We start from the raw sequence: 17,888 nt of genomic DNA, 5'->3' as shown, positions 1-17,888 counted from the left end.
ACCCCATCCAACCCCATCCAATCTCATCCAACCCCATCCATCCTCATCCAACCCCATCCAATCTCATCCAACCCCATCCATCCTCATACAACCCCATCCAATCTCATCCAACCCCATCCAACCTCATCCAACCCCATCCATCCTCATCCAACCCCATCCAAGCTCATCCCACCTCATCCAACCCCATCCAACCTCATCCAACTCCATCCAACCCCATCCCACCTCATCCAACCCCATCCAGCCCCATCCCACCTCATCCAATCTCATCCCACCTCATCCATCCTCATCCAACTCCATCCAACCTCATCCAACTCCATCCAACCTCATCCATCCTCATCCAACCTCATCCAACCCCATCCAACCTCCTCCATCCCGATCCCAGCCTGTTCCCACCCTAATCCCAATCCCAATCCCAATCCCAATCCCAATCCCAATCCCAATCCCAATCCCAAAACCCCCAGCCCCTTCACGCTGCCCTCCCGGCATTCCAAGCAGGACCTGGAGCGTGTCCAGGGAAGGGAACGGATTGGGAATGGGGCTGGAGCCCCGGGAGCACCTGAGGGAACTGGGAAAAAAATGTCCAAGCCTGGAGAACAGGAGGCTCCAGAGGGAACTTTCCCACTCGGGAATTCCCGGAAAAGTCGGATCCAGGCGGGATCGGCCTCCATTACCACAGGTAAGCGGGCCAGGGGAGGTTTAGCTGGAAACTCGGAACAATTCCCACCTGGAATGGGTTTTCCAGCCCCTGGAAGAGCTGCCCAGGGCAGGGTGGAGTCCCCATTCCCGACAGGATTGAAATCCACGTGGATTTGGGAATTTTGGGGCTGGGAATGTTTGGACTCGGCGATCCCAGAGGGAACTTTCCCACTCGTGAATTCCTGGAAAATTTGGAACCAGGTGGGATCTGCCTCCACTCCCCCAGGATAAGTGGGAAATCGGGAACAATTCCCACCTGGAATGGGTTTTCCAGCCCCTGGAAGAGCTGCCCAGGGCAGGGTGGAGTCCCCATTCCCGATGGGATTGAAATCCACGTGGATTTGGGAATTTTGGGGCTGGGAATGGTTGGACATGGTGATTCCAAAGGGAACTTTCCCACTCGGGAATTCCTGGAAAAGTTGGAACCAGGTGGGATCTGCCTCCACTCCCACAGGATAAGCAGGAAAAGCGCCAGGGGAAGTTTAGGTGGGGGAACAATTCCCACCTGGAATGGGTTTTCCAGCCCCTGGAAGAGCTGCCCAGGGCAGGGTGGAGTCCCCATTCCCAGTGGGATTGAAATCCACGTGGATTTGGGAATTTTGGGGGCTGGGAATGGTTGGACATGGTGATTCCAAAGGGAACTTTCCCACTCAGGAATTCCCAGAAAAGTCGGATCCAGGTGGGATCTGCCTCCACTCCCACAGGATAAGCGGGAAATTGGGAACAATTCCCGCCTGGAATGGGTTTTCCAGCCCCTGGAAGAGCTGCCCAGGGCAGGGTGGAGTCCCCATTCCCGACGGGATTGAAATCCACATGGATTTGGGAATTTTGGGGGGCTGGGAATGTTTGGATGTGGTGATCCCAAAGGGAACTTTCCCACTCTGGAATTCCCGGAAAAGTCGGAACCAGGTGGGATCTGCCTCCACTCCCACAGGATAAGCAGGAAAGCGCCAGGGGAAGTTTAGGTGGAAATTGGGAACAATTCCCACCTGGAATGGGTTTTCCAGCCCTGGAAGAGCTGCCCAGGGCAGGGTGGAGTCCCCATTCCCAGTGGGATTGAAATCCACGTGGATTTGGGAATTTTGGGGGCTGGGAATGGTTGGATATGGTGATTCCAAAGGGAACTTTCCCACTCGGGAATTCCTGGAAAAGTCGGATCCAGGTGGGATCTGCCTCCACTCCCACAGGATAAGCAGGAAAGCAACAGGGGAAGTTTAGGTGGAAATTGGGAACAATTCCCACCTGGAATGGGTTTTCCAGCCCCTGGAAGAGCTGCCCAGGGCAGGGTGGAGTCCCCATTCCCGACGGGATTGAAATCCACGTGGATTTGGGAATTTTGGGGGGCTGGGAATGTTTGGACTCAGCGATCCCAAAGGGAACTTTCCCACTCTGGAATTCCCGGAAAAGTCGGATCCAGGTGGGATCTGCCTCCACTCCCACAGGATAAGCGGGAAATCGGGAACAATTCCCACCTGGAATGGGTTTTCCAGCCCCTGGAAGTGCTGCCCAGGGCAGGGTGGAGTCCCCATTCCCAGTGGGATTGAAATCCACGTGGATTTGGGAATTTTGGGGGAATGGGAATGGTTGGACTCAGCGATCCCAGAGGGAATTTTCCCACCCTCAGCGATTCCCAAATCTCCCACGGGATTCACCTCCTGCTCGTTGTGGGCCCGCATGGCCTCGTTCCACCTCTCCCGGTTGCTCGCCAGCATCTCCCGCCGCTCCTCCTCGAAGGTTTTCTGCGGAAAAATCGGGAATTCCACACCGGGATCCCAGGGAACGGGAACAGCCGGGCAGCGACGCATTCCCAACTCCGGATTCCAACAACCTCACCCGCCCAGATTTCAGCCACAACTCCGAGCTTTTTTACCCAAAAGCTCCTGAGAAGAGTGATTTGCCTTCCCAAACCAGCTCTGGGTCTGCTGGGAGATAAAACCAGCAAGGGGAGATAAGAGAAAAAATGGGAAAGATCCCACGGATGGATGGATGGATGGGTGGGTGGATGGATGGATGGATGGATGGATGGGTGGGTGGATGGATGGGTGGATGGATGGATGGATGGATGGATGGATGGATGGATGGATGGATGGATGGATGGATGGATGGATGATGGATGGATGGACGGATGGACGGATGGATGGATGGACGGATGGATGGATGGATGGATGGATGGATGAGGGATGGATGGATGGATGGACGGATGGACGGATGGATGGATGGATGGAGGGATGGATGGATGGATGGATGGATGGAGGGATGGATGGATGGATGGATGGATGGAGGGATGGATGGATGATGGATGGATGGATGGAGGGATGGATGGATGGATGGATGGATGGATGGATGGATGGATGGATGGATGGATGGATGGATGGATGGATGGATGGATGGATGGATGGATGGATGGATGGATGGATGAGGGATGGATGGATGGATGGATGGATGGATGGATGGATGGATGGATGGATGGATGGATGGATGGATGGATGGATGGGAAAATGAGATTTGCTTTTACAAATAAACTCTGGGGTTTGCTGGTAAATGAAACTGGACATTGAAAGATGACAGAAACAATGGGGAAAACTCCTAAATTCAGTAAAAATTAAAAATTAAAAGGGAGAGTTAAACATTAGAGGGACATCTTTGAGATCAGGCGTTTTTGGGAAGTCTGAACCTCTCAAGTGCCTCAGAAATGGGAAAAAATCCTAAATTCAGTAAAAATTAAAAATTAAAAGGGAGGGTTGTACATTAGAGGGAAAATCTCAGGAGTTTTGGGAAGTCTGAACTTCTCAAGTACCTCAGAAATGGGAAAAAAATCCCAAATTCAGTAAGAATTAAAAATTAAAAGGGAGCATTAAACATCAGAGGGAAATCTTTGGGATTAGGAGTTTTGGGAAGTCTGAACCTCTCAAGAACCTCAGAAATGGGAAAAAAATCCTAAATTCAGTAAAAATTAAAAATTAAAGGGAGGGTTGTACATCAGAGGGAAAATCTCAGGAGTTTTTGGGAAGTCTGAACTTCTCAAGTGCCTCAGAAATGGGAAAAACCCCTAAATTCAGTAAAAATTAAAAATTAAAGGGAGGGCTGTACATTAGAGGGAAATCTTTGGGATCAGGAGTTTTGGGAAGTCTGAACCTCTCAAGTGCCTCAGAAATGGGGAAAGAGAGAAGGGAAATGTAGCTGGGAAATTGGGATAAAAAGGGAAGGAAATTGGGATAAAAAGGGAAGGAAATAATTGGGATAAAAAGGGAGGAAATTGGGATAAAAAGGGAGGAAATTGGGATAAAAAGGGAGGAAATTGGGATAAAAGGAAGGAAATTGGGATAAAAGGGAAGGAAATTGGGATAAAAAGGGAAGGAAATAATTGGGATAAAAAGGGAGGAAATTGGGATAAAAAGGGAGGAAATTGGGATAAAAGGAAGGAAATTGGGATAAAAGGAAGGAAATTGGGATAAAAAGGGAAGGAAGTAATTGGGATAAAAAGGGAAGGAAATTGGGATAAAAAGGGAGGTTGCATCCTCGAAAAATTGGAAAGATCCCAGGGGAATGCCCCATGGCCTCTCCCTTTATTCCAATAAAGGAAATACGTAAAATATATAAAAGAATTTATATATATATATAAAGGAAATATATAAAATATATAAAAGAGTTTATATATATATAAAGCAAAAACATAAAATATATAAAAGAATTTCTATATATATATAAAACAAATATATAAAAGAATTTATATACATATATAAAGTAAATATATAAAATGTATAAAAGAATTGATATACATATTTAAGAAAATATATAAAATATATAAAAGAAGTTTTTTATATATATATAAAGGAAATATATAAAATATATAAAAGAATTTATATATATATTTAAAGGAAATATATAAAATATATAAAAGACTTTATATTTATATAAAGTAAATATATAAAATATAAAAAAGAATATATATATTTAAAGCAAATATATAAAATAAATAAAAGAATGTATATATGTAAAGGAAATATATCAAATATATAAAATAATTTTTATAAATATATATAAAGCAAATATATAAAATATATAAAAGAATTTATATATATATTTAAAGCAAATATATGGTATATATAAAAAATTTTTATATATAGGTAAAAAGCAAATATATAAAATATATAAAGGAATTTTGATATACATATAAAGGAAATATATCAAATATAAAAAAGAATTTACAAATATATAGAAAGGAAATATGGAAAAGAATTTATATATATAAAGTAATTATATAAAATATTTAATACTATATATATTTAATATTATATATAAAATATATAAAATATATAAAATATATAAAAGAATTTATATCTATATATAGCAAATATAGAAAATATATAAAAGAATATATATATATATAAAGCGAATATAGAAAATATATAAAAGAATATATATATATTAAGCAAATATATGAAATATATAAAAGAATAAAGCAAAAAGGAGACTCCTCTCTCCTTTTTGGACATAAACCTCTGGTGTTTGTAGATTAATTTTCCCCAAAATACGGAAAACAAAGCACTTTTCCCGTTTTTCCCGTTTTTCCCGTTTTCCCCGGGGTTTGGGTACCTCGATGCGCCGGAGGTGGTGCCGGTAGGATCTGAGCATGTTCCTGGTTTGCTCTTCCATCCTCTCCAGGAGCACCTGGGTGGCCCCGCCTGCTCCCTCAGGGTCTGCTCGTACTGCGCGTCCCTGGCCTTCAGCTCCTGGAAAAACCAGGGAAAACCAGGGAAAAGGAGCCTGGGATTAGTGGGGATCCTCAGGGAACCCTCAGGGAAAGGGCAGGACGTGGAATGATCACGGATTGGGTGGGAAGGGAACTTAAGAATCGTCCAATCCCGATCACAGGGTGATCCAACCTTTCCTGGGACGCTGCCAGGGATTCTCTGGGAATCCCTTCCCAAGATCCCACCACCCCAAGCTCCCCTTTCCCACGGGAAGCCATTCCCTGCCTCCTGCCCCTCCAGCCCATTGCCCAAATCCCAGATCCCAGCTCTCCTTTCCCTCTGGAAAAGGCTCCAAGGATTCCCTGGATCCTCCCCTGATCCAGCTGCACATTCCCAGCTCTCCCAGCCTGGCACTGGATCCAGCCCCATCCCGATTCCTCCTTGAGAAGGAATTTCAGGATCCAGGGGCTTCACTGGGAATTCAGGACTCCAGGAAGGGTCTCCCTTCCCTTTTCCATCCCCAAATTCCATAAAAATCCCTCGGGATGCATCCTGAGTGTCCTTGATCCCAGAATCCCGGAATGGTTTGGGATGGGATCCATGGACCTTCAATTCCATTCCAGGGACACTTCCCACCATCCCAGGGTGATCCAAATCCACCCTTGGATGCTCCCAGGGATTCTCTGGGAATCCCAGTCCAGCCAGGAATCCCTTCCCAAGATCCCACCATCCCAAGCTCCCCTTTCCCACTGGAAGCCATTCCCTGCCTCCTGCCCCTCCAGCCCTTGCCCAAATCCCAGCTCTCCTGGAGCCCCTTGGGGATCGGGAAGCGGCTCCAAGGATTCCCTGGATCCTGCCCTGATCCGGCTGCACATTCCCAGCTCTCCCCTCCTGGATCCACACCCGAGGCCCTCCAGCCCCGGGAGCAGCTCCGAGAATTCCCAAAATACCTCCTGGAGCTCCCGGATGAGCCGGTTCTTCCCCGCCAGGAGCTGCTCGCACTCCTCCCGCTGCTGCTCCAGCACCTCCCACAGCTCCTGCGGGATCTTCACGTCCCCCACCAGGGCCCACTTGGAGTTGATCTCCTCCAACTTCTCCGTGCCGTGCCTGGCGTCTGCCTCCAGCTTCTCCAACCTGCGGGAAGGCTGGGAATCAGGGAGCTGGGACAGGGCTGGGATTACTCCAGACCTGGGGTTCTTCCCTTCCCTGAATCCCTTCCATGAATCCCTTCCCTGAATCCCTTCCCTAAAATGCCTTTCCTTCCCTAAATCCCTTCCCTAAAATTCCCTTCCTTCCCTAAATCCTTTCCATGAAATCCCTTCCATGAATCCCTTCCCTGAATCCCTTCCCTAAAATGCCTTTCCTTCCCTAAATCCCTTCCCTAAATCCCTTCCCTGAATCTCTTCCCTAAATTTCTTCTCTGAATCCCTTCCACGAATCCCTTCCCTAAATCCCTTCCCTGAATCCCTTTCTTTCCCTAAATCCCTTCCTAAAATCACTTCCCTAAACACCTTCCCTAAAATCCCTTTCCTTCCCTAAATCCCTTCCCTAAATCTCTTCCCTAAATTTCTTCTCGGAATCCCTTCCACGAATCCCTTCCCTAAATCTCTTCCCTAGATCTCCTCCCTGAAATCCCTTCCCTAAAATCCCTTTCCTTCTCTAAACCCCTTCCCTGAATCCCTTTCTTTTCCTGAAATCCTTTCCTTCCCTAAATCCCTTCCATGAATCCCTTTCCTAAATCCCGTCCCTAAATCTCTTCTCTGAATTCCTTTCCTTCCCTAAATCCCCTCCCTAAAATCCCTTCCCTAAATCCCTTCCATGAATCCCTTCCATGAATTCCTTCCCTAAATTCCTTCCCTTGTTCCATTCCCTGAATCCCTTCCTAAATCGCTTCCCTTCCTAAATCCCTTCCCTAAAATACCTTTCCTTCCCTGAATCCCTTCCCAAAAATCCTTTCCCAAAATCCCTTCCCCGAATCCCTTCCCTAAATCCCTTTCCTTCCCTAAATCCCCTCCCTAAAATCCTTCCCTTGCCTGAATCCCCTCCCTAAAATCCCTTTCCTTCCCTGAATCCCTTCCCTGAATCCCTTTCCCTCCCTGAATTCCTTTCCTTCCCTAAATCCCTTCCCCAAATCCCTTTCCTTTCCTAAATCCTCTCCCTGAATCCCTTCCCTAAATCTCTCCCCTAAATCCCTTCCCTGAATCCCTTCCCTTCCCTAAATCTTTTCCCTAAATCCCTTCCCTAAAACCCTTTCCTATAATCCATTCTTTGAATCCCTTCCCTAAAATCCTTTCCTAAATTCATTCCCTAAATCCCTTCCATTAATTGCTTCCCTGAATCCCTTCCCTAAATCCCTTTCCTTCCCTAAATCTCTTCCCTGAATCTCTTCCCTGAATCCCTTCCCAAAATCCCTTTCCTAAATCCCTTCCCTAAAATTCCTTTCCTTCCCTAAACCCCTTCCATGAATCCCTTCCCTAAATCCCTTTCCCGATTCCATTCCCTAGATCCCTTCCCTAAAACGCTTTCCTAAATCCATTCCCTGAATCTCATCCTTGAATCCCTTCCCTAAATCTATTTCCTTCCCTAAATCCCTTCCCTAAATCCTTTCCATGAAATTCCTTCCCTAAATCCCTTCTCTCAATCCCTTCCCTTCCCAAAATTCCTTCTCTAAATCCCTTCCCTGAATCCCTTCCCTAAATCCTTTCCCTAAACCCATTCCCTGAATCCCTTCCCTGAATCTCTTTCCTGATTCCATGCCCTGAATCCATTCTCTAAATCCCTTCCCTGAATTCTTTCCCTAAATCCCTTTCCTAAATCTCTTTCCTAAATCCATTCCCTAAATGCCTTCCATGAATTCCTTCCCTAAATTCCTTCCATTGCTCCATTCCCTAAATCCCTTCCTAAATCCCTTTCCGTCCCTAAATCCCTTTCCTTCCCTAAATCCCTTTCATAAATCCTTTCCCAAAATCCCTTCCCTAAATCCATTCCCTAAATCCCTTCTTAAATCCCTTCCCCAGATCCCCTCCCTAAAATCCCTTTCCTTCCCTAGATCTCCTCCCTAAAATCCCTTCCCCTAGATCCATTCCCTAAATCCCTTCCCTGAATCCCTTTCCTAAATCTCTTCCCTGAATTCCCTCCCTAGAATCCCTTCCCTAAATCCCTTCCATGAATTCCTTCCCTAAATTCCTTCCCTTGTTCCATTCCCTAAATCCCTTTCCTAAATCCCTTCTTAAATCCCTTCCCCAGATCCCTTCCCTAAAATCCCTTCCCTAAATCCCTTCCCTGAATCCCTTTCTTTCCCTGAATTCCTTTCCTTCCCTAAATCCCTTCCCTAAAATCCCTTCCCTAATCCATTCTCTAAATCCCTTCCCTCAATTGTTTCCCAAAATCCTTTCCCTAAATCCCTTTCCTAAATCCATTCCCTAAATTCCTTCCATTGCTCCATTCCCTAAATCCCTTCCTAAATCCCTTTCCTTCCCTAAATCCCTTTCCTTCCCTAAATCCCTTTCATAAATCCTTTCCCAAAATCCCTTCCCTAAATCCATTCCCTAAATCCCTTCTTAAATCCCTTCCCCAGATCCCCTCCCTAAAATCCCTTCCCTAAATCCATTCCCTAAATTCCTTCCCTAAATTCCTTCCCTAAATCTCTTCCCTAAATCTCCTCCCGAAAATCCCTTCCCTAAATCCATTCTCTAAATCCCTTCCCTGAATCCCTTTCTTTCTCCGAATTCCTTTCCTTCCCTAAATCCCTTCCTAAAATCCCTTCCCTAAATCCCTTCCTAAAATCCCTTCCCTAAATCCCTTCCATGAATCCTTTCCCTAAAATCCCTTCCCTAAATTCATTCCCTAAATCCCTTCTTAAATCCCTTCCCCAGATCCCCTCCCTAAAATCCCTTTCCTTCCCTAAATCCCTCCCCTGAATCCCTTTCCTAAATCCATTCCCTAAATCCCTTCCATTAATCCCTTCCCTAAAATCCCTTCCCTAAATCCCTTCCCTGAATCCCTTCCCCGAATCCCGGGAGCACGGATTTGCCGTTTCCTGATGGAAAAGCAGGACGGGCCCGGCCAGGAACGATCCTGGTGGGGATCAGGGAATGCCAGAGGCTGGAAAACCTTTGGAAAATCCCAGCAGGAAAAATTCCAATGCCAGAGCAGGAGGGGCAGAGCCTCTCCTGGAATGTGCTGAGGGATTCCAAACAGGAAATCCAGGATGGTTTGGGATGGGATCCGTGGACCTTCAATCCCATCCCAGGGACACTTCCCACCATCCCAGGCTGCTCCAACCTCTCCTTGGACACTGCCAGGGATCCAGGGATTCTCTGGGAATCCCAGCCCAGCCAGGAATCCCTTCCCAAGATCCCACCATCCCAAGCTCCCCTTTCCCACTGGAAGCCATTCCCTGCCTCCTGCCCCTCCAGCCCAAATGCCCAAATCCCAGCTCTCCTGCCCTCCTTGGGGATCGGGAAGCGGCTCCAAGGATTCCCTGGATCCTCCCCTGATCCAGCTGCACATTCCCAGCTCTGCCAGCCTGGCACTGGATCCAGCCCCATCCCGATTCCTCCTTGAGAAGGAATTTTGGGATCCAGGGGCTTCACTGGGAATTCAGGACTCCAGGAAGGGTCTCCCTTCCCTTTTCCATCGGCAAATTCCATAAAAATCCCTCGGGATGGATCCTGAGTGTTCCAGAATCCCGGAATGGTTTGGGATGGGATCCATGGACCTTCAATCCCATCCCATTCCCACCCCACCATCCCAGGGTGCTCCAAATCCACCCTTGGACACTCCCAGGGATTCTCTGGGAATCCCAGCCCAGCCAGGAATTCCTTCCCAAGATCCCACCATCCCAAGCTCCCCTTTCCCACTGGGAAGCCATTCCCTGCCTCCTGCCCCTCCAGCCCATTCCCAAATTCCATCTCCAGCCCTCCAAGAAACCTCCGGGAAACTCCCTCAAGCCACCTGGGCCAGGTGGGATTTGGGACCTCGTCACGGGCTGGAATTTTCCACGGGAATCCAGCAGAATTCCCAAAATCCCCGGCTCCTCCCCGCTTACCTCCTCCGCTTTTCCTGCCTCTCCTTTTCCCGCCGCCGCGATTCCCGGAGGTCGGATTCCACCTGGACGTTGGTCAGCAGCTGCGTCCCGTGGAAAAGCAGCTTGGCCAGGGCCTGCTGGGGAAGGGACATCCCGGGAATTTGGGCTTGGAATGCAAAAATCCCGGATCCTTCCCGTCTGTGGGCTGGGTGGGAATCCAAGTCCAAGGATCCCGGTCAAATCCCAGTCCCTAAAAGATCCCCAAATCCCTTTTTTTCCCCTAAATCACTTGCCTGAATCCCTTCCCTGAATCCCATCTCATCCCATAATCCCATCCCAGAATCCCATCCCAGAATTTCATCCAGGAATCCTATCCCATAATCCCATCGCATCCCAGAATCCCATGCTGGAATCCTGTCCCATAATCCCATCCCAGAATCCCATCCCATAATCCCATCCAGGAATCCCATCCCATAATTCCAGAATCCCTTCCCAGAATCCCATCCCATAATCCCATCCTGGAATCCCATGCAGGAATCCCATCCCATAATTCCAGGATCCCTTCCCAGAATCCCATCCCATAATCCCATCCCATAATCCCATCCCAGAATCCCATCCCAGAATTTCATCCAGGAATCCCATCCCAGAATCCCATAATCCCATCCTGGAATCCCATCCCAGAATCCCATCCCGGAATCCCAGACCCATCCCAGAATCCCAATCCATCCCAGAATCCCCATTTAAGGTTGGAAAACCCCTCGGAATCCAACCATTCCCAGCACCAGGGATCGGCCCCAATCCCAGACCAGGAATTTCTCCTGGATTTTTGTCCCACCAAGGGGACACCAAGAGGGAAAAAATGGAACAACGAGGGATCCAAGAGGAGATTCCCATCGGATCCCAAATCCCGGTCCTAAGGTGCTCTTCTCCCATTTTTTCATCTCATCTCTCCTGGTTTTTGGCCCCAAAAGGAGGAAAACCAGGGATAAGGAAGGATCCAAGAGGAGATTCCCACTGGATTTCGAGGATCTGGCCCAAATTCCCACTCTGGAGTTTCTCTCCTGGTTTTTGGTCCATAAAGGAGGAAAACAAGGAATACGGAGGGATCCAAGAGGAGATTCCCACTGGATCCCAAATCCCAGTCCTGGGGAGTTTCTCTCCTGGTTTTTGGTCCATAAAGGAGGAAAACATGGAACAAGGAGGGATCCAAGAGGAAATTCCCATCAGATCCCAAATCCCGGTCCTGGGGAGTTTCTCTCCCATTTTTGTCCCACCAATGGGACACCAAGAAGGAAAAAATGGAACAACGAGGGATCCAAGAGGAGATTCCCACTGGATCCAAAATCCCGCTCCTAAGGTGCTCTTCTCCCATTTTTTCGTCTTATCTCTCCTGGTTTTTGGCCCCAAAAGGAGGAAAACAAGGGATAAGGAAGGATCCAAGAAGAAATTCCCACTGGATTTTGAGGATCTGGCCCAAATTCCCGCTCTGGACTTTCTCTCCCGGTTTTTGGCCCAAAAGGAGAAAAACCATGGATAAGAAGGGATTCAAGAGGAGATTCCCACTGGATCCCAAATCCCGGTCCTGGGGAGTTTCTCTCTCGGATTTTGGTCCATAAAGGAGGAAAACCAGGGAACAAGGAGGGATCCAAGAGGAAATTCCCATTGGATCCTAAATCCCACTCTTGGGGAGTTTCTCTCCCGGTTTTTGGCCCATCAATGGGACACCAAGGAGGAAAACATGGAACAAGGAGGGATCCAAGAGGAAATTCCCATCGGATCCAAAATCCCGCTCCTAAGATGTTCTTCTCCCATTTTTTTTGTCCCGTCAAGGAGAAACCAAGAAGGAAAATAAGGGATAAGGAGGGATTCAAGAGGAGATTCCGATCAGATCCCAAATCCCACTCCTTGGGAGTTTCTCTCCTGGTTTTTGGCCCCAAAAGGAGGAAAATCAGGGATAAGGAAGGATCCAAGAGGAGATTCCCATTGGATTTCAAGGATCCGGTCCAAGTTCCCGGTTTTTTGCCCCATCAAGGGGACACCAAGGAGGAAAACATGGAACCAGGATGGATCCTAGAGGAGATTCCCATCGGATCCCAAATCCCACTCCTGGGGAGTTTCTTTCCCTGTTTCTTGTCCCATCAAAGGGACACCAAGGAGGAAAATCAGGGATAAGGAAAGAAGCAAAATTTACTAGATTTCTTTTTAAGGACTGAGGCAAATTAGGGGAGGGACTCAATGGAGTTTCTCTCCTTGGTTTTTTGGTCCCCAAAAGGAGGAAAACAAGGGACAAGGAAGGATCCAAGAGGAGATTCCCACTGGATCCCAAATCCCAGTCCTGGGGAGTTTCTCCCCTGGATTTTTGCCCCATCAATGGGACACCAAGGAGGAAAAAATGGAACCAGGATGGATCCTAGAGGAGACTCCCATTGGATCCCAAAATCCCACTCCTAGGGGTTTCTTCTCCCATTTTTCTTCATCTCTCCCATCTTTGGACACCAAAGGAGGAAAATCAGGGATAAGGAAGGATCCAAGAGGAAATTCCCACTGGATTTCAAGGATCTGGCCCAAATTCCCACTCTGGAGTTTTTCTCCTGGTTTTGGCCCAAAAAGGAGGAAAACCAGAGAGAAGGAGGGATCCAAGAAGAAATTCCCAATCCTTCCTCACCCTCTCGGTCTCCTCGATCAGCTTCAGGCTCTTCCTCTTCTCTTCCTCCTCCTCCTCCTCCTCTTCCTGCTCCACCTTCTCTCCAAGCGCTTCCCTGGGAGCAAAACATGGAAAAGTTGGGAATATAATAAAAAATAATAATAATAATAATAATAATAATAATAGTAGCTATCAATACAAATTTAATTTACTTAATACAGATGTATATAAAAAACTATATATAATATAATATAATATAATATAATATAATATAATATAATATAATATAATATAATATAATATAATATAATATAATATAATATAATATAATATAATATAATATAATATAATATAATATAATATAATATAATATAATATAATATAATATAATATAATATAATATAATATAATACTTTTGAATTTAATATAAATTTTAATATATTTTTATATATATATTTATAATATTTAATAATTTAATATCCACTCCAGCCTCTTCCCGATGCTTGGAAAGGGCCTGGATCCAATCCCATCGGTTCCTTGGGATCAGGAAAGGGTTTGGGATGATCCCGGTGGGATCCTTCCAGTGGGATCAATCCCAGGTGGGATCAGGAAAGGATTTGGGACGATCCCGGTGGGATCCTTCCAGTGGGATCAGTCCCAGGTGGGATCAGGAATGGATTTGGGATGATCCTGGTGGGTTCCTCTTCCCACTCAGATATTCCAGGGGATCAATCCCAGGTGGGATCAGGAATGGATTTGGGATGATCCTGGTGGGTTCCTCTTCCCGCACCAGATATTCCAGGGGATCAATCCCAGGTGGGATTGGGACAGGATTTGGGATGATCCTGGTGGGATCCTTCCAGTGGGATCAGTCTCAGGTGGGATCAGGAAAGGATTTGGGATGATCCTGGTGGGATCCTTCCCACTCAGGATATTCCAGTGGGATCAGTCCCATGTGGGATCAGGAAAGGGTTTGGGATGATCCCAGTGGGATCCTTCCAGTGGGATCAGTCCCAGGTGGGATCGGGTAAGGATTTGGGATCGGGAAGGGAAGGAGGAGGAGCCCGGCAGGGTGACAAATGGGATTCCACGGATTGGGAATTCCTGTTGGGAATAGGATCCGCAGGCACCTCGCTGTGTGTGGGTCAGGCTGGGGGGAAACGCTGCTTTCCATCCCAATTTTCCCTAAAAACAGCGGGAAAAGCGGGATCCCGACCCAGCCCCAGCTGCTGGATCCATCCCAGTGGGATCCGACTGGGACGGGGAATCCATGGGATCCAGTTCGATCCCAGGGAAAATCCTCTGGGCAAAGGATCCCAGGTGGATCCCGGGATGGATCCGGGGTGTGGGAATGGGGATTTGTCCTGGGAACGGGATTGTCCTGGAGCCAGGGATGTCCTCAACTTTGGGATCCGCTGGGACTGGGAATGGTGATCCCTGGGATCGGGAATGGTGATCCCTGGGACTGGGAATGGTGATCCCTGGGATCGGGAATGGTGATCCTGGATGGGAATGGTGATCTGGGTAGATGGTGATTGGGTGGATGGTGATGGGAAGGTGATCCTGGGACTGGGAATGGTGATCCCTGGGATCGGGAATGGTGATCCCTGGGATCGGGAATCTCCTCCCAGGGGGATCCCCGAGCTCCTGCCTCCCCCTGGGAATTGTTTGGGAATGTTTGGGAATGTTTGGGATCGGGGGGAGGCCCCAGCCCAGGGCCACTTTAGGGACACTCCTGGGTCCCTCTCAGCCCCCAATTTGGGAATGTTCTGGGATTTGGGAATGGTCCAGAGCTCTGGGATTGGGATTGGGATGGATCCTGAGCCTTTGGGGTGGGTCCTGAGCCTGGGATTGGGATTGGGATGGATCCTGAGCCTGGGATTGGGATTGGGATGGATCCTGAGCCTTTGGGGTGGATCCTAAACCTGGGATTGGGATTGGGATGGATCCTGAGCCCTGGGATTGGGTTTGGGATGGACCCTGAGCCTGGGATTGGGTTTGGGATGGATCCTGAGCCTGGGATTGGGATTGGGATGGATCCTGAGCCTTTGGGGTGGATCCTAAACCTGGGATTGGGATTGGGATGGATCCTGAGCCCTGGGATTGGGTTTGGGATGGACCCTGAGCCTGGGATTGGGTTTGGGATGGGTTTGGAGCCCTGGGAATGGTCCTGAGCCCTGGGATTGGGTTTGGGATGGATCCTGAACCTGGGATTGGGTTTGGGATGGATCCTGAGCCCTGGGAATGCATTTGGGATGGATCCTGAACCTGGGATTGGGTTTGGGATGGATCCTGAGCCCTGGGAATGCATTTGGGATGGGTTTGGAGCCCTGGGAAGGTTCCTGAGGCCTGGGAATGGATTTGGGATGGGTTTGGAGCCCTGGGAAGGTTCCTGAGCCCTGGGAATGGATTTGGGATGGGTTTGGAGCCCTGGGAATGGTCCTGATCCCCTGGGTTGGGTTTGGGACAGATCCCGAGTCCCAGTTCCAGTTCTGAGCCCCGGTTCCGGTTCCGAGCCCGGCTTTGGGGTCGGCTCCTGCTCTCCGGCCCAGTTTGGGGTGGGGATCCCCCAGCACCGCCTCCCTCCTCTGGCGAACCGGGAACGGGGCCCGGCCGCCCGCTCCTCACCGGCGCCGGACATCGATGCGGCTCCGGCGGGCGGCGATTCGCTGCTGCCGCTCCCAGTCCGCGCCGGCATCGGCACCGACATCGGCAACGGCACCGGCATCGGCAACGGCATCGGCATCGGGACCGGAATCGAGATCGGGACCGGGAACGGCATCGGGACCGGGACCAGCACCGGGATCGGGACCGGGACCCGGCTTGGGATGGAGTTTGGGATCGAGTTCAGGCTCGGGCTCGAGCTCCGCGAGCTCCAGGCTCGGGCCTGGGCCCGCCCCGTCCTCCCCGGGCTCCATGAGCACACCTGGGCGCAGGTGCGCGCCCGTTACTGCGCATGCGCGGCTCGCGTTACCCCGGCAACGGCCGGTGCGCGGCGCTCACTGCGCATGCGCGCACCCTGAGCGTCCCTCGTTGCCAAGCAACGCGTGAGTCATCGCCGGGACGTTGCTGCGCTTGCGCGGTGGCCCTTCCCGTTGCTTGGCAACGGCGGGAGCATCATGGCCCCCACCCCCCCCGGTCCAAAATTTTCCAAATTTTCCCGGCGCTTTTTTCGTGGGAAACAGCGGGAAAAAGGCACCAGGAGAGCTGCTCCTCCCGCTCCTTCCCGCCGGGATCCGGGAGCTGGGAACGGGGTTGGAATGCGGAGAGGGGCTGGGATGGAATTCCCAGAGAATCCCTGGGAATGTCCAAGGAAAAGGTTGGAACACCCTGGGATCGGGATGGGAATGGAAAGGGATTTTAAATCCATGGATGCCATCCAAAAAATTCCCGGATTCTGGGATCAAGGACGTTCAGGATCCATCCCGAGGGGTTTTTATGGAATTCGGGGATGGAAAAGGGAAGGGAGACCCTTCCTGCAGTCCCAAATTCCCAATGAAGCCCCTGGATCCCAAAATTCCTTCTCAAGGAGGAATCGGGATGGGGCTGGATCCAACGCCAGGCTGGGAGAGCTGGAATGGAGGGAATTCCCTGGGAAAGGGGAGCTTGGGATGGTGGGATCTTGGGAAGGGATTCCTGGCTGGGCTGGGATTCCCAGAGAATCCCTGGATCCCTGGCAGTGTCCAAGGGTGGATTTGGATCACCCTGGGATGGTGGGAAGTGTCCCTGGGATCATGGGATTGAAGGTCCATGGATCCTGTCCCAAACCATTCTGGGATCAGGGACACTCAGGATCCATCCCGAGGGATTTTTATGGAATTCGGGGATGGAAAAGGGAAGGGAGACCCTTCCTGCAGTCCCAAATTCCCAGAGAAACACCTGGATCCTGGAATTCCTTCTCAAGGAGGAGTCGGGATGGGGCTGGATCCAGTGCCAGGCTGGGAGAGCTGGGAATGTGCAGCTGGATCAGGGGAGGATCCAGGGAATCCTTGGAGCCTTTTCCCCGACCCAAAGACGCTGGGATCTGGGATTTGGGCAAGGGCTGGAGGGGCAGGAGGCAGGGAATGGCTTCCAGTGGGAAAGGGGAGCTTGGGATGGTGGGATCTTGGGAAGGGATTCCTGGCTGGACTGGGGTTCCCAGAGAATCCCTTGGATTGTCCCAGGACGAGAGATCCCACTCCCCGTTCCTGGGATTTTGCTTTTCCATCCTCCCTCACGGCCGATCCCCAGGATTGCTGGGAATTCCGTGGATTCCGTGGATTAAGGCAGGGCACGGAACCCGCCAGGCTCAGCATTCCCGGCTCCTCTCCTTCCTCCTCCTCCTCCTCCTCCTCCTCCTCCGGGATGTGGGAGCTGCCTGTTGCCACGGGGGGTTGCCATGGAATTGGGATGCGCAGTTTCCATGGAAATCGAGGGAGGTTGGGAATGGGATGGGATGGAGGGGGAGGGAAGGGAAGGGGGGAGGGTGAGGCCCTGCCAGGATTCCCAGGATGGGCCCAAATTTGGGGAAAAATTTCCACCTCTTCTTCCCCGATTCCTGCTTTTTTTCCCCTTCCTGGAATGTTCTTTTTTTTTCCAGGGAATTTCGCAGCCCTGGTGGGGCTGATCTGGGGTCAAGGAGTGGGAATATTCCAGGGGATAATTTATGGAAAATCCCGGATTTTTGGATATCCTGACTCCTCTCAGGTTGCTCCGGGACGCAGCGATCCGAATTATTCCCTCCAGGAATCCTGAGATGGGAAAAGAAGGGAAAAATCCGGGAATTTCAGCCTGATCCACCCCACCCCAATCCCTTTCCCAACCCCGATCCCAAAGGATGAGGAAA

At 49.6% G+C, this 17,888-nt stretch overlaps 1 protein-coding gene across 1 annotated transcript in view; it reads right to left on the bottom strand.

Moving 5' to 3' along the window:
* Positions 1–15,998, bottom strand: part of DRC1 (dynein regulatory complex subunit 1) — a 35,057-nt gene extending 19,059 nt beyond the window's left edge. Inside the window, 7 exon segments of the mRNA XM_030944802.1 lie at positions 2,349–2,435; positions 5,293–5,378; positions 5,381–5,429; positions 6,341–6,524; positions 10,441–10,556; positions 13,085–13,178; positions 15,692–15,998. Coding sequence (XP_030800662.1) covers positions 2,349–2,435; positions 5,293–5,378; positions 5,381–5,429; positions 6,341–6,524; positions 10,441–10,556; positions 13,085–13,178; positions 15,692–15,981 — 906 coding nt within the window. The 5' untranslated portion in view covers positions 15,982–15,998.
* Positions 15,999–17,888: the final 1,890 nt, after the last annotated feature.

The sequence above is a fragment of the Camarhynchus parvulus genome, chromosome 3 (assembly GCF_901933205.1).
Source record: "Camarhynchus parvulus chromosome 3, STF_HiC, whole genome shotgun sequence".
Lineage (NCBI taxonomy): Eukaryota > Metazoa > Chordata > Aves > Passeriformes > Thraupidae > Camarhynchus > Camarhynchus parvulus.
This window is presented reverse-complemented; position numbering and strand designations above follow the sequence as displayed.